General features: G+C 40.1%; 1 protein-coding gene across 13 annotated transcripts in view; it reads right to left on the reverse strand.

The window, feature by feature from the left end:
* Positions 1-420: 420 nt before the first annotated feature.
* The window catches only part of PBRM1 (polybromo 1), a 65,332-nt gene continuing 50,241 nt past the window's right edge, over positions 421-15,511 (reverse strand). For 7 of the 13 annotated variants that reach the window (XM_065075117.1, XM_065075114.1, XM_065075116.1 and 4 more), the window contains 5 exons: positions 11,986-12,144; positions 8,069-8,224; positions 5,614-5,684; positions 4,200-4,416; positions 421-3,868 (listed from right to left, as the gene is read on the reverse strand). In XM_065075117.1, the coding sequence (XP_064931189.1) occupies positions 3,696-3,868; positions 4,200-4,416; positions 5,614-5,684; positions 8,069-8,224; positions 11,986-12,144 (776 nt within the window). In that variant the 3' untranslated portion in view covers positions 421-3,695. The remainder of the gene's footprint in view (positions 3,869-4,199; positions 4,417-5,613; positions 5,685-8,068; positions 8,225-11,985; positions 12,145-15,511) is intronic. The other 6 variants (XM_065075122.1, XM_065075121.1, XM_065075120.1 and 3 more) reach the window with 2 other exon arrangements.

The following is a 15,511-nucleotide window of genomic DNA, read 5'->3' on the forward strand; positions in this document are numbered from 1 at the left end:
AACGAATCAGATCTCCTTTCTTACTTGATGTTCAAAGTATCCAACCATTTTTGAAGTACCACTCTGATTTAATGCATTTGCAGTTGAGAGGGGGCTTAATACCCCTACAGATGTTCTTCAGTATCTCAAATTGAGCAAACCAGATATGGCAGCGTTTATTCCCCAAGTCTGAGACATGAATGCACGTTAATTAGATATAATGCTACCTGTCCTGTTGCTTTCTCTTTGTAAATTGTATGTCAGGGGCAGCTTGAGACTCGAGAGGTTGCTGTCACTTAATTTTTCTTGCCATTTGTGGTTTTAAAGGAAACTTATTCTCTGGTTTTTAATTTTATTGTGTAAAATATGCTATTTTCTATTTTACCGTTCTAATTTCCTGTATTATACACCTACATAAAAGAGAGTCCTGAACCAGGTTAGTTTCCAGTATGAAATTAAGGCTTGCTGTTTATTTTCAAAGCAATTAATACGGAGACAACTGGGCCTGGCTGAATCTTATCATCTGCACTCAGCTTGTTCCCAATGCATCACATATTTTTCAGGGTTTACTGTTCATGCTCCTTATGGCTTGATTTTTCAACCATATTTTTCAGCACCACTGTTCTTATCACCTACCAGGCACATTTTGCAATACACAGAACAATATAAAAAGGATTCTTTACCCACAGACAAGCATGCATGTACCCAAGGACTTGACAAAACCTGGATCTGCAACAGCCAAAATTCCTTGAAAGAAAATCCTAACAAAATTCTTGATGGGACACTCAAACCTGGTTAATCCAAAACACTTTGCGAACTAGTTTTATTCAAATTAAAAAGACTCGGGTAAACAAAGTGATGGTACATACATGTTATAAACCTGGTTAGCAGCTTAACCTTCAGAAGTACAAGATCGAATGAAAAGCCAAGCACGGATTAACCAGGTCCGAAAACATACGCTGAAAAAAAAAGTCACCAACATCAACATTTTGAATTTTTACACAAACAGTAAATTTTTCATGGAAGGGACTGAGGAAGAGAACAAATAATGATGGTCTCCAACTGGTTTATGAAAATACCAGTCCTAGATAATCTATTTTCCACTCTCACAGAAGCCAACCATTTCCCATACATACTTTAATATGAAATTTTTGCCTATGCCAGTACAATGAACGGCAGTGGAAAATAAACGAGGGGTTCAAACACCCACAAAGAGAGAGAAAGAGAAAGACAGACAGATGTCTTTTTTTTTTTTTCTTTTTAACCAGTGTCAGAAAACAGTTTCTTTTGCTGGTTTTGAATTCTACACTGCAGCCATTATATCCTAAATTTTACTGCAATTGACTGAAATGTCTCCCATACACAGAGACATGATTTTGAAATAAATAAACAAGGCTTAAGAGAATTGATCAGGGCCAGCCCAGCGGTGACGCTCTGAACTGCCGTGGGCCGAGCCGGGTTGCGTTTGCACTTGCAGCCTCTCCCTCCCGGGCAGAAGGAGCAGAGCCCGGGGCAGGACAGAGCCAGCGCTGCACGTCTGCTCATCACTGACCAGCAGATAAATTAAACATCTGAGTTATACAGGCTCCAAAGGGAGTCCCATCCAGTCCTCGAAAGAAAAATAAATAAAACAATAACTTAACTAAAATCCATCCCAGGTTCTTTGGTGTAATTTTTGTTAATGCTGAGAAGAAGGAGAGTCTGGTGGTATATTAGTACAATCCATGATAGTTCCAAATATTCAAAAACTAGGACTTGCTGCTCGATTCGTGTCAACATCCCATCTTTGTGGCTAAAGACTGCAAAGCCTATGGCAATTTAAACATATTTTAAGATGATACTGTATATATGGGGGTGGTCTAAGACTATTCAGTTTCTACTTTATTAAATAAACTTGATCATTTACAAAGGCCACTAAAGAATTTCTGTACCACAAGTTTGCTATTTGTAGAGTTCAAAATTCTAATTTCCATATATGTTGCTTAGCTTCATTTTCTTCACTTCCATTGCACATCTGACCTAGACTGTCCTTAAGTGCCTACTTGTAATTACATGTTTTTCTGTGCAATGACTGGAGGATTGCAATAGGAGAGGGAGAGAAATTAGCTAGTAAAATTAAATAATTGTTCACACTTGCTCATGTCGCTTCCCTCCATCAGCAAAACAGAACCCAAGTCACGCAAGTATTTGAAGAAAAATATTTAACCTTCTGCCAAATGCACTCAAATAAAAATGTTCTGTACTATTAGACTTCATTTCCACATGATGAACATCTCTAGGAGTAAGATGAAGTGTGTCAGTAAATCAGTTCTTTTGGACTGAGTTGGAGTGACCACATTTCTGCAATTTTTCAAATGAATACAGATTTCCCAGTTACTTAATGCAATCCAAACTATTAAATATTTTTCTAGATTTAAATACATGAAAGGCTTTACCTTTAAACAACTAAAATCTGCAGTCCAAAAGGTTGGTTAGTTACGAGGACAGGCAAGTCTTTTGCAGAAGGCAGCCACAACCTTGACATTTGGCAAGAGTCTATACCTACCTTACATAGCTAAAAGAAAGAAAAGAAAACCCAAACCCTCTGAAGGCTGCAATGCAAGTACTCTATTTCTCCAACGTGCTAGGTATGCTGAATTTACACATACCGTACAGTAGTATTTTATTTTAAAGTTAATAACTGTCAAATTTCTCTCAAATTTGCATTGCAAAACTTTCATTAAGGTGAATCAATACACTTAAAGAAAGCATACAAAAATGTCTTCCAATGCCCAATCATTAACAGAATATGTGCGAACTCAAACATATCGTGTTACTTCCCTCGCAAAACAACCCAGCTTTCCTTCTCCTCTAACTTACCTTCCAAGAGCTCTACTGGTTCCAAGTTCTGCACATTTCTCCCACATGCAGCCACAACTGCTTAGGGAAGAAACTCCCCCGTCCCCTGCTCTGTGTCAGGGACATCACAGAACCCCCAGAGCAGGTCACGGGACATGGAACGTTCCACCTTCTAAGGGCAGGGCCAGCACACCTGTTCTGTTACTGATTTAGGATCACAACAACCTTGGCTACACAATTAAATACCTGGACAGGACTGGACAAGATTAGAGGTCAAGACGCCCTTGTCCCGTCCACACTAGCACTTCCATGATTGCTGTGGCCCCCTCAGCTGCCTCAGTTTTGACTTGAAATGTCGTTTTTCCCTTGCGTCAATGCACATCTTACCTTTAGCTTCTTTTAAGAGATCCTCCCTGTTCCTATTCAAGCGAGATTTCTGCTGAAGTGGCTAGCACACACAAGCACATGTACACACATTCTTCTAAGATGTAAACTATGACTAATTTCACATTCCACTGTACCAATCTGTAAATACTTTGTTTTCTTTTTTCTTCTTTTATATAAAAACAATGGCATCAGATTCTCAGCAATAAAGTATAAGAAAGATGAATCCTTGACAGCACTTAACCAATTATGAAATCGCCTTTCAAACAAAGGAAACATATGCAAAAATCCGTGTATTTGATAAAGTCAACTTAATATAACAAAAAGTGAAATATGCTTATTAAAAGTGTCCTTATATAAAAATGGTCTTGCAATGTACAGTAAAATGCAATACAAATTATTGTTGGTTATCTCTCCCCACCCAGTAACTAAAACAGCTATTGTTCCACAAAACTCCTTATATGCCAGTATCAAAGAAAGAAGCAATTATGCAACTAAACATTTTCTATGTTGTATGCCTGACGGATATTAAGGGTGTCTCGTAGCATCAAGTCTCGCAGACGCCATAGAGCATCAGCCATTGTGGTATGAGCCCCTTTACTTTTCAACCAGTGTGAAGGGAGTCGGCTCTCTTGTTCTTTTGATAAATGGACATCTCGTCTTCGTGCTGGAAGGTGAAGAAATGGTCTAATTATCTACTGGCTTTGGTATTCACCACCATTTTTCTAGAAAAAGGCGAACATAACTATACAGCATAACTTTTACCCCTAGTATTTAAGCACACAATTGATTCTTAGATTTATATAACATTGATGGAATTAGCCTGCTGATAACATATATATTCCCACTCTGTTGATTTGTTTTTAACAATTACTTGCATGTTTACATTTTATTAAGTAAACAGCAGTTTAGCATCTTCCATAAAAGAAAAAAATCGTAACGGTTATGAAGAAGTGTGTTTCATTCAGAAACATCCCACTCTGTATCAAAAGCCTCACCTGCAAGGGTCTGGTCCCACTTGCTGATGCTGTTGGATTCAGCACTGAGCCCCTCAATGTATTTCAGATAGGCTTCAGAGTGGAGAAGCCTCTGTGTCTTTGGTGGAGGGGACACGAACATGGGAGTTGTGGGCTGCTGCATAACCGGCTGACTTGCTGGGCTCTGGCCGGGGTACGGAGGGGGTGCCTGCTGTCCTGGCGGGCCGAGGATCCCTATCTGCAGTGACAAAGCGATGGACAGATCACATTAGGGGGAACTGCAGGGAAACCACTTCACATCTGTGCATCAGGTCATCCTCACGCAACGGAATTTCAACACAAGATGATGAGCAAAGGCAAAAGGACATTTTCCTGGAAGACGCCCGCTTCGGCCAGGGCGCTCTGGTGCAGTCACCGACACGTACAGAGAGAGGAAGTGCAAACAAACCATATTCATTGCTCATACTTCTCATCTGCGTAAACATACTCTGGTTACTATCACCATTTCTCCTCTCTCCTATTAACCTTAATCATTCCTTTTGCCTCCTTTTTATTTCACACTTTCTCTAATTTGATCAGAGTCCGTGTGGTCTGTGAAGTGCAGGGTTTCTCTCTAAAACTTCTAATCCAAATTGACTCTGATCCGGACAACTGGGATATTCCCACAGAATAAATGCTAATTGCTGTCAGGCAAAAAACACAGGCACACACACACAAATCGGAGTCACACAGAAAAATTCCCACCATAATGATTAAGCAGCAGCACTGAGAACTCTTAGCACAGATATCCTGTGGTCTGGAGTAACTCAATGTCATGACATACACACTCTACTACTTTCTCACTTCTGTTTTTCTTTACACACGCTAGCAAAAATCACATTTCTCTTTATGATGCAAAAATCTAGTCAATAAAATTGGAAATGTGCTGAACACTTCATCTGTACTAATCACTGAGAAGGAACATCTGATAATCACTGTTACCTAAACTCACAAATTCTGAACTGCCAATCAACATCTGCTTTGTCAGTTTGTGAAACATGGGAGCAAACACCCATCAACGGCTGAGAAAGCGGAAAGCATCCTCTCTGCATCACCCAAGTGTGCAAAACCTACATTATCAGCAGCTTAACAGTGTGTTGAAATGACTCACCTTAGTCTAACAGAAGGAAAACAAACCAAAACACTGTCTTGCTTATACTGCGGAAGTTATCCCACTAGACAGAACCTAATTAGTCTAATAGCAATTTGACCAACAAATACAGACGCACAGCCTGAGTGTAAGACGTTAGCTGGTTCTAATCACATCAGTGTACATGTGGTTCGTGTTCTCCCTGGGAAAGGCCATGTGCATCCCACCCGCATGTCTTAACTGAGATATTGTTCAAATGCTATTCCAGAGCCTTAGAGCCTCACAGAACATGCAAAAATGACTCACCTGCTGTCCAAAAGGACTTGCTCCGGGTGCTGGAGTGCCTACCATGGGGGACACATTTTGGCCTATAACACCTATATGCCAAAATATAAAATAATTAGTCTTATTTCAGAGTAGTGGCAAATATGTCTTTGGTCTTCTATAGTAAGAATGTTTACTTTGATATCCTTGCTCACAGCTATTTTAAGCAGATGTACAACACTTAACTATCCCACTCTCCCCAATAAAATCAAACACTTTAGAAATTTCTGAATGTAAAAAAAAGCCAACCTGACAACTACCAAACACTGATATGTGGCCTGGTGAATTAAAGAAATGCAAAGTGAATAATTTTTGGTTTGGTTTGGTTTTTTCCACATTACTTAGTGATTGCCTGGCTAAATCTTCTCATTTATAATACATGCCTCTGGCTTTACAGGATCTTCCTGGAATCCTTTCAGAAAGTAAATGCTGATTTGCTTTAGCAATGTTTAACATTTCCTTGTGTTCAGGTTTATAAAATACATTGACAGCAAGAGCAAATCCAAGCCATTGCACAAATTCATCAGATCTCACTAACATAAAATGCAACCTCCAGGTTAACCCTTATTTGTCTTATATATGAGACCAATGAACATTTGAAAGAAATTTTGAAAAAATAAAAATCATTAGTTTTTCTCAAACATACTGAGGCTTTTCCCTGTTGCACAGAGTGCAGCAGAAAATACCCATGCCAGTCTTGCATACAAAAATTTGCAAATCTAAATGAGTCATGTAGTTCCTGATACTTTACATACAGATGCCTTGGTCTGAAAGAATGGAAGTTATGTGTGCTCCTGATTTTCTTTCTATGTCACTTCTCACATTCATTCATTGGAAAAGCTGCTAACTAGCTGTGCTCTTCCTATAGGTTGAATTTGCATGCAGATTTTTTTTTATCAGTGATCAAAAGATGTGACCCTGCATTTTGCACACTAAAGTGTATTTCAGATGCATTTTCCATTTGATCACAGACCCCATTCTAAATGCATCTGAACTAACAACAAGTCACGAGTTGGAAAAACATTGCTAATAGAGGTTGTGGGATATGGCACAGATTTGTTTTTTGTACCAAGCGAATAGGTCTGGAGGAGGGCGCCCTCACCTTCCCATCGTCAGATCACAGCTTCACCCTGAGCCCACCCAGCCTGATTCAGCACCACTTCTCCTGTGGTCCTCCATTCCCAGGCATTATTTTTTCCCTAATCCGTGTCCTTTCAGTGTGAAACACCATACACACAGCCCACTTCTCCAGTGACAAACACTCTTTAAAGAAATGCATTGTCCTGGATTCACCTCCCAAACATTTGTATTGGCTGATGTGTGCTAAATGTCACAGACACCCGGCTGTTTTCCTGCTCCCTCTATGTGACATTACAGTGAATCTTGCACACCAGCGAAGAAGCTGCAAGCTGCACACCTAATACTGATGGTTTTAAAAAGAAAAGCAACAACCAACCAAGCAAACAAACAAAACACAACTTACATATAGATAAAGTCTTAACAGAGCTTCTGATAAATGCAGTTGCAAGTGGGCAAGGGGAGACAAATGAGACCACTTCTCTCCACTGCTTGTTTAACTGCTGAATGCATGGTATGCACTCTTTTAAATAGACACATGAGTTATCAGAGGTAAAAACTGAAAAAATGAGTAGAAAACATGATGAGGGGGCAGATGAACACTTTTCCCCATCACTGGGACATGCTAATGGCATTAACACAGGAAAAACTTTTATATTTCATTCAGCCTCACTTTTCATCACAAGTGTGGCAAAAAATGAGCAAACATGTAGTAGATACGCTCTGAAAAGCCAGTTCAAAATTTGGCCATAGTAATATACTAAAATCATCCTATCCACAAATGTTTCTGGTTATTATTCCACTAATGAGGTTTAATCTGAACGCTGTTTTATAACAACACATGTCAGTGGCCCAGTGGTCAAGGGGTCCTACATGACCGGGTTCATTTAAATGCAGTCTGACTATTGATAAACATTAACAGACTGAAAGTGTGGTAGGAATGACAGTGATAAATTTCATTTCTAAGCCCACTTCAAGTAAGAAAAGGCAGAGTGGAAGGATGCTGTTCAAATGACATAAGGACATGAACAGGCTGATTTCAGCTTTTCAGACCTCTGTTAAGCTCAAGCACAATTGTCAAGGTTTTTGGCTGGAGCAAAACTACTGCTGGAGGCAGCGTCACCAGCAGTTTCTCCAGTAACCTTTCCCTGCTGGTTTACTGGACACGCTGTTCTGTCAATGTGTTGCATATACCTCATATATTCAGCAGTGCATTGTGTGGTGCTGCAGCTAAACAAACCCTCAATGTTCGGAAACAAAAGCTATGACCAAAACAAGCTGCAGATCATTTCTGTAACAACTGATTAAACGGCAAGTACATGAAAATGAAATAAGGAGGGAATGAGGATGACATTCTTACCGGGTGGTGGGATGCCTGGGATGCCTGGCATACCTGGCGGAAGTTGGTGGGGTGGGGGCACCCCTGGGTGAAGTGGCTGCATGCTGCCCATGCTAACAATGCCATCAACTGGGCCCTGCAAAGGTGGCAGCACCGGTGGATAGCCACTTATCATGCCTTGAAGGACACAACAAATTTCAAACATGCATCAATAACATGCAATATGGTCTACACAGTAAGACATGCACTATCCACAATAAACAAAAAAGGGCAAAAAAAAAAAAGCAGCATCTTTAGTACAGCAAGATGATACTACAATTAGTATATTGCACAAATGAACAAAAATTAAAAATAAAGTTATAAATATGAAACACTATACCTTTGATGAATTAGTATTTAGTGTATTTGTATGTTTCTCATGGGGCAATAAATGCTGAATATTCAGATATGTTAACACAAGGAACAAATTCAGCCACAATAAAATGTTACTAACGCAAGCAATTTTAATACAGCTTGAAGCTCTGCCATCTGCATACACGTCACAAATACAACACTAACTACACAAGCTCCATGTACAGCCCTGCTATGTGGGCAAGCTCAGAGACCAAGCCTGACTGGAACAAAAATAAAAACCTATACATTTTTCTGCAGTGCAAAACTAACACACAGAGGCCCTACAACATTTGCATTCTTAAAACTAAAGGCAGCGACAGGGGTGATTTTTATTAAACAATCGGCAGTATGCACTAAGGAAGTAACTCAAATTTTAAACATGACAGCACTGGATGTGCTGGGCTGCAGCAACTGAAACCCACAGCACGAGACTGAAGGAGAAGGAATTACAAGGAGCATCTGCAGTCCCTCACAGAATTTCACAGACAAGGTTTTCAAGGTATCTATAGGAAAAATCAATGATACGACAAAGATGGGCTTGTGTTGCTGCTCGTAACTTTAGTTTCCTGCACGTAAGATAACTTAGAGCTTATTCTGGTTTTGGCTCAGGTTTGTTGCTGTCCATGAGGTGAAGCTCCACAAGATAACTGCACTACACTTATTAGGCCCTGGAACGTAACGTGCTTGTCCCTCAGCTGTTTTCATTTAAATGGATGTGTTGTCAGGCAACCAAGGAAAGGGGTTGGAAAGACAATGAAAATACAACAGAGGACAGAAGCAGATCTAGAGAGATGAGACAAGGTTAGAAATGCAAAATTGCTGGGGCTTCTCTAGTCCGTTCCTAGAAACCACCTACTGAGTCTTTGCCACACGCCCAGTAACTCGGAAAAGAAACTTTCAGAACAGGGATTTCTGGACTAAGACTGGCCCAAACCTCACACCAGCTTTGACTGAAAACAAAGTTGTCATGAGCTCAGGATCGAAACATATCGAATAGCTCCAAAATACAAGCTAAATTTGTCACGTTCTCAGGAAGAGCTACAGAGGTGAGAAACCTGAAATTTCAAAAGCTTCACATGGAGCAGAGAACAAGAAAATAAAGAACTGATCTCCCTCAAACTTTCATTTTCCACAGGACACCTAATTGACACTTATTAAACAAATAGGTCTTAGGTACCTCTTTATTAACATAGTGAAATTCATATTTCTAATGGAAAAAGTAGAAGAAGAAAAACAACAAAAGCATCCCTAGAATAAAGGGCTTTCACTGTAGCCACTGCCTGGTACTTCCAGTGCACCACAAGCTGCAATCGCACCTTCAATGCATTTACATACGCTTCCAAAGCTTTAAAACAAACAAAACAAAACAAGACCAAACCTCCAATGGAACAAACCCATATTTATTGATCATGAAAGCTCATTTCTACACTTCCAAGTCAAATACTCACTCAACAACTGGCTGGATTAAACAAAGTTGTCGTTACAAGGTTATAAGAGCAGATACTTTCATATCCCATGTATGAGTTACCACTTTGATTTTAAACTAGTAAACATGGGTGAACTATTTCCAGCTCCCACGGCTGAGATCTACAAGGTCTTTCAAATTACTCGTTCTGCCATTTTTTAGTGTAACAAAGTAAGATTATATAAACTTTTGCAATGCCTAAATTTACAAGAAACTACAGCGCTGAGCGCTAAGAGAAACGCGTCTCAGAAGGCATCCAGATTTCTTGGACCTGTGGGCCATGAAGAAGTTCTCTGAACTAGAGAAAAGCAACCAAACGATGGAGGAGGATGTGAAAGAGGTCTCAACAGAATAAGATATTTCTAAGTAAGACTTGTGGAAACCAAAAGATGAAAGATTGTGTTTTTCAGATGGGCCACAAAAACAGAAAGAGTTTGAAAAGATCCACTTGATCGTCCAACTTTAAGGAAGGATTTCACAATGCCAAAGTGAAGAGATCTGAATGTTTAACAGCTTGAATAAGATGATGGCCTTAAACACAGGTTTGTTTTGAGGAGGCTGCCGCAGGAAGTAAGTTAGCATGTGTAGTGTGCAGAATGTACATTTTTGGAAAAGTTTTTAGAAAGTGTTAATAATAAGTACTGCTGCCCATCAACACCTACCTCCAAAAAACTGCAAAAGTGACCCAATGCCAACAAAACAAGAACTCAATCAAAAAACCACAACCACAAGAGGATGACGCTTCTACATCATCTAGATTGAAGTAGGTTATTTACAAAAAGGATTGGCACCTCAGAACTTGAGTTTTGGTTTTTTTCTTAATATATATACAGAGATGTGTACACACACACAAACTGCAAACAGTTCAGAGGGAAATTATCAAGAAGAAAAACCCAAACCAACAACAAATGTGAAATGAAAGAATGCAGCTCAGCGTAAACGAATGCTTTGTAATCTGGAGACCATGAAGCAAATAAGGAACGTGCCTTCAGTTTGAACATCCATACAGCATATTTACTGAAAAGGGATTTAGAGACCGTGATGAAAAACACTTTGGGCTGTCAGCTCTAAATATGGCTGCAGCCTGTGAGACGAGAAAGAAAAAGAAAAATGACAAAAGAATAAATGGAATAATTGGAATGCCTTCAGGGAAAGTTGAAAAAACCACAAAAAACAAAACACAAAATCAAAAAAATCAACCCCCAAAACTCCAAACAAAAAACCTCTGAATACTCATCTTTACCTACTCAGCACTATTTTGACCTTGACTGAAGCAATCAACTTATTTTAATCAGGAATGGGGTAAGGAAAACAACTTATCAAGTCATACCTAATCCATTTTCTCACCGATGTATGGCTGATTCCCACACAAGAATCTCCAGTGGACCACACAGTCTCCAGATCTGGTTCCGAAAATACTAATTCCAAGCATACTCCCTGTGAACTCAAGTCCAGTTATGACTGGTCATGAGCATAACACCCAGTAAAAGGGACCTCATGGAAGAGTTCCCCAAGCTCAATTCTATTCTAAAAATCACCTGATGAAACTGGCAATGTTGGCATTTCATGTTTGTTTCTGCAATGGCTCTAGATCCTAGTCTGCTCCGCTTACCAGTGTCTAATCAGCAATTCCGTAAAACTTTTGCTTGGATTTAAAATCTGTTTGCCTCTCACCTTCCTGACAATAATAAAAATAAACAATTTTCCTCCTACTTTACCACTGCCACTGATGCTGCATGCACTAGAAGGGTACTTAGCTCACTCCCCTCTTGCTGTAGCAGGGCTAAACATGACCTCTGCAAAGCAGAGTCAATAACCATAACGGCACACAATCAGAACAGAAGTACTGCGTAAGGAGGACCCTTCTTCCCTGCATTCTCAACAGGCTACTCACTACCGGAGCAACTAATGTGGGACTCTCAGGCTACTGTTGCGGTTATGTATACTCATCATGAAGAAAGACTGAAGAGGTTGAGCTTTTCCTTCCGTAAGAACAACGTGACCCCAGAGAGTGTTCAGAGTTATGAAGGGGGTTGATATAGTGGATGAGGAAAAAATGGTCATAGCTCCTACATTTTACCTGCAACGGGTGTCAACTGCTGATTGAGCATTCCCATTGGTGTTGGTGGCGGCACCACCCCCATAAGAGCCCCGACAGGAGTGCCTGCCCGGGGGGAGGAATTCTGCTGCTGTGCTGCTCGCTCTCTCTCCTGCTGCTCAGCAACTTTAGCTGCCCGCTCTGTAAAAGTATTTTAGATTTTCAGTTCTGTTTTGTAACCCAGAATTTCAAAATATTATCTGTTCATTAAAAAGGACTAGTCAAACACTGGCATAGTTTAGTCAAATATAAAGTAGAACAGATGAATCTTTTTATACAGCATATGATTTGATTTCATGTGGCTGCAGCTAAGACTTTTAGAGAACCTTTCACAAAAAAATATTCAACAAAGTTTTATCTTTTTCTTAAAAAAATAAAAATAAATGATAAAATAAAAAATTTTAAAAGTCAAAGAACAGATTTGATAATAACACCAGTGTTACCAACATGAAGCAGCAGTCCAGCACTAGGCTCAGTCCACACTAGGAAAACATGGCAAAACGTTCCCTTCTTTTCACACCACTGGCTCAGCTAAACCAGCTACAGCCAAGGCCGGCAGCTGGCACAGACCCGCGACCGGCTGCTGCGGAAATTCTTACACACCACGTCTATCAGCCGCGCCTTCAAGAACGATGCAAGTAGCAGACAGCAGTGCCAGCTGCTGGCCCATTCATTCCTGGGCTCCTCATATATTTTACAACTGATGCAGCTGAAAAGTGGTGACAAAGTTGGGAAGCATTTGCAAAGTTTCCCTAGTGTAGATAGGTCCTTAGTGTTTGGAACATAACAAGCAGCAGTTTGATGAACCAAAAATATTCTTCTCTGCCTCCTCCTGTCATTTTCCCCATTTTGCTCCCCTTTGAGATTGGTTTTTTCCTGAAGATGTCTAACTCACATTGTGCTGCTCACTGGAGGTCATGTGTGTCCTTTGCACGATGAATCTGGTCATTATCTCAATCAAGTTTCTCACTGTGACTGCAAGAACAAAAGATCTACTGCAGGGGAATCTGACCAGAGGACAATTTTATATTAGGGGAGAGGCAAAGGGTCATGGGAAGAAGAAGAAAGAAAACAAAACAAAACAACACAACACAACCAAACAAAAAAACACCCGAACAAACAAAAAAAGGAGATTTCCTGGATGCCCACTCAAGGTTCTTTGGGGACATGCAAGTTGCTGATTTCTTTACTCTGAACATTGTATCTGACTGACACAATGAGGAACAACAAAGAATAAATGATGCAGCATACATCTCCAGCAATTTTTAATAAGTCAATGCAGGGCTAGAAGTTCTTTGACAGTTGGTGAAAGATGAAAACTACCACTAAATCAGCAACCAAGGTCCTCTGTCAAACAAAGCCTAAGAAGTTGTTCATGAAGGAGACTGCTATGCATCCTGCCAATGCCACTTGTTTTCTCTAGTATATGACCTCAAGAGTCTGTCACGCATTTGTCTCCTGTAGAGTCTGTTTGTGCAGCTTCTAGCACTACTTCTATACACTGAAAGACCAGTTTCATTTCCAAAGGCATTTCCCTCCTCCTTTTCACTTCTGGCATTTCAGGAAGAGATGACGACGCACAGAAACTCCTAAATTTACTACAGGCAACTCATATGTGATTGAGCACAAAATACACAAGACATTGGAAGGTAGATCCTAAAGTAGAAAAATGAGATCATTCTCTTCAGAGCAGAGCAAGCATTTGGGAAGAAGATGAAGCAGCTGTTCTGACTCTCACGTACTTTTGGCCAGCTAAAAATAAAAATGATCAGACAAAAGCAGAATTCTGAAGACACTCTGAGTGAGAAATTAGTGTTAAGCATTCAGTTTTATCAGACCTGGGAGTGCTGAGCTTTGAAGAAGGACCTGAGGGAGAACAACACTTGAGGCTTTCCCTGGTCGCTATCCACGCTGTGACTGCCACAGAACTCACAGATGAAACAACACTGCCAAAGGTGGTGCCTCAGAGTTCAGCCTTGAGCATTCACCTTAATACCAAACCCAAATTGTTTAGGCCAGGACTTGAGATCATTCAACATTTCTAACACATCTCAAGAGACAGGAAAGAGACCTTCTGCTTTGAACAGAGCTTTTCCTTAAAAGAGGCCTTTACCTCAATCCTGTGCATTACTGTATTTTACTTTGCGGAGTTTTCCCAGGACAGTTAGCCATGTAGGCATACCAATGCAGCCTGTTCTTTGCTCAGCTATTGCTAAAAAAGTGACTGTTACCCTGCACATATACCAAATGAAATTTTCAGTGTGTCAAAATGGATCTAAAATGCAAGCTACTTTTCACCAGAACACAGAAAGGCACTTGTTCACTGCAGTGTCAAACCATGCCTGTTCCCTGCTCCCTGCTGCACGGCCACACTAGAGAGCCTGTCAATTTTGGCTCCTCACAGTGGAAGAAGAGTTTCTCTCCTTTCACACATGGTAAGCAAACACAGTTCAGACACCTTGTAATCCCATTCCAACCCCTCAAAAACAAATAAAACTAAATCTAGTTCTGGGCAGACACCAAGCTAGAGAAACTGCAGCCCAAAACTCAAAAGCTTTGGAAAATTTTTGATTGAGAAAGAGGATTAAAATAGAAGCGTGTAGGCAATCATTAATACAGCGGACAGACACTGTTGCTACCGTTATGTTACAGGTACATCTTCCTGCAGAAGTGCAAGATGTCAAGCTGCGCTAAGCTAGGAAGCGATGACATGCAAGCCACCCTACTGCTGAAGAATTAGGCTGTAAGGAGGAATCTGTCAATAAAAAGACACCACATGCACCTAGAAGGGTGGAGAAGGAAACTACAACAGGAAAAAAGTAAGGCCATGGTACTTTCAGAAAGAAAGAGCATTACCATTTCCCTTCACAGCACCTGCAGAGAAAACTCGCACATAGCTGAGCGCTGCTGTCTTACTCTCCAGAACTGCAAAGAGCTACTACTGCACATTCAGAAAGGACTGAGGCAGCTGAGGGTGGAAGTGATAGCATGCAGACTACTAGTTTGAAGATCAAAGCTGTCTTTAAGTTATGAGTAGGCATAAAACCTACCAAACCTCATTTTTCAAAAAGTAAAAAAGTTATAACTTAATCAGGTAATAACTCTGCAGGGTATTGAAACTTTCTTAACCAAAGTAGCATTTTCTTCCAAAAAAATTGAAGCAGTTGCTTAAAAAATTGGGTTTTACTATTGGAAGTGTTGACTCATTACTAACTAGAGTAATTAACTATGGATGTTAAGCCAATGTATTTGGCTTGGTTAGCACCTGCTGTTAAAAATCAATTGTATTTTATTTTAATCCAGTAAAGTTGAAACACAGTGACCAATATCAGTACGAAAGAAAGAAAGAAAGAGAAACGTCTAAAGTATCTCATGCCTATGAAATATTCCTAGGCTTTCTTCAGGATTTGAAATCTCTCAGCAAAATCAGTTACAACTATTGATTAATACGGAGACTGAACAATAGGTCATATTTACAGTATCATTACAGATTCTGTATCCTTGATTT

This window comes from Columba livia, chromosome 10, assembly GCF_036013475.1.
Source record: "Columba livia isolate bColLiv1 breed racing homer chromosome 10, bColLiv1.pat.W.v2, whole genome shotgun sequence".
NCBI classification, from domain to species: domain Eukaryota; kingdom Metazoa; phylum Chordata; class Aves; order Columbiformes; family Columbidae; genus Columba; species Columba livia.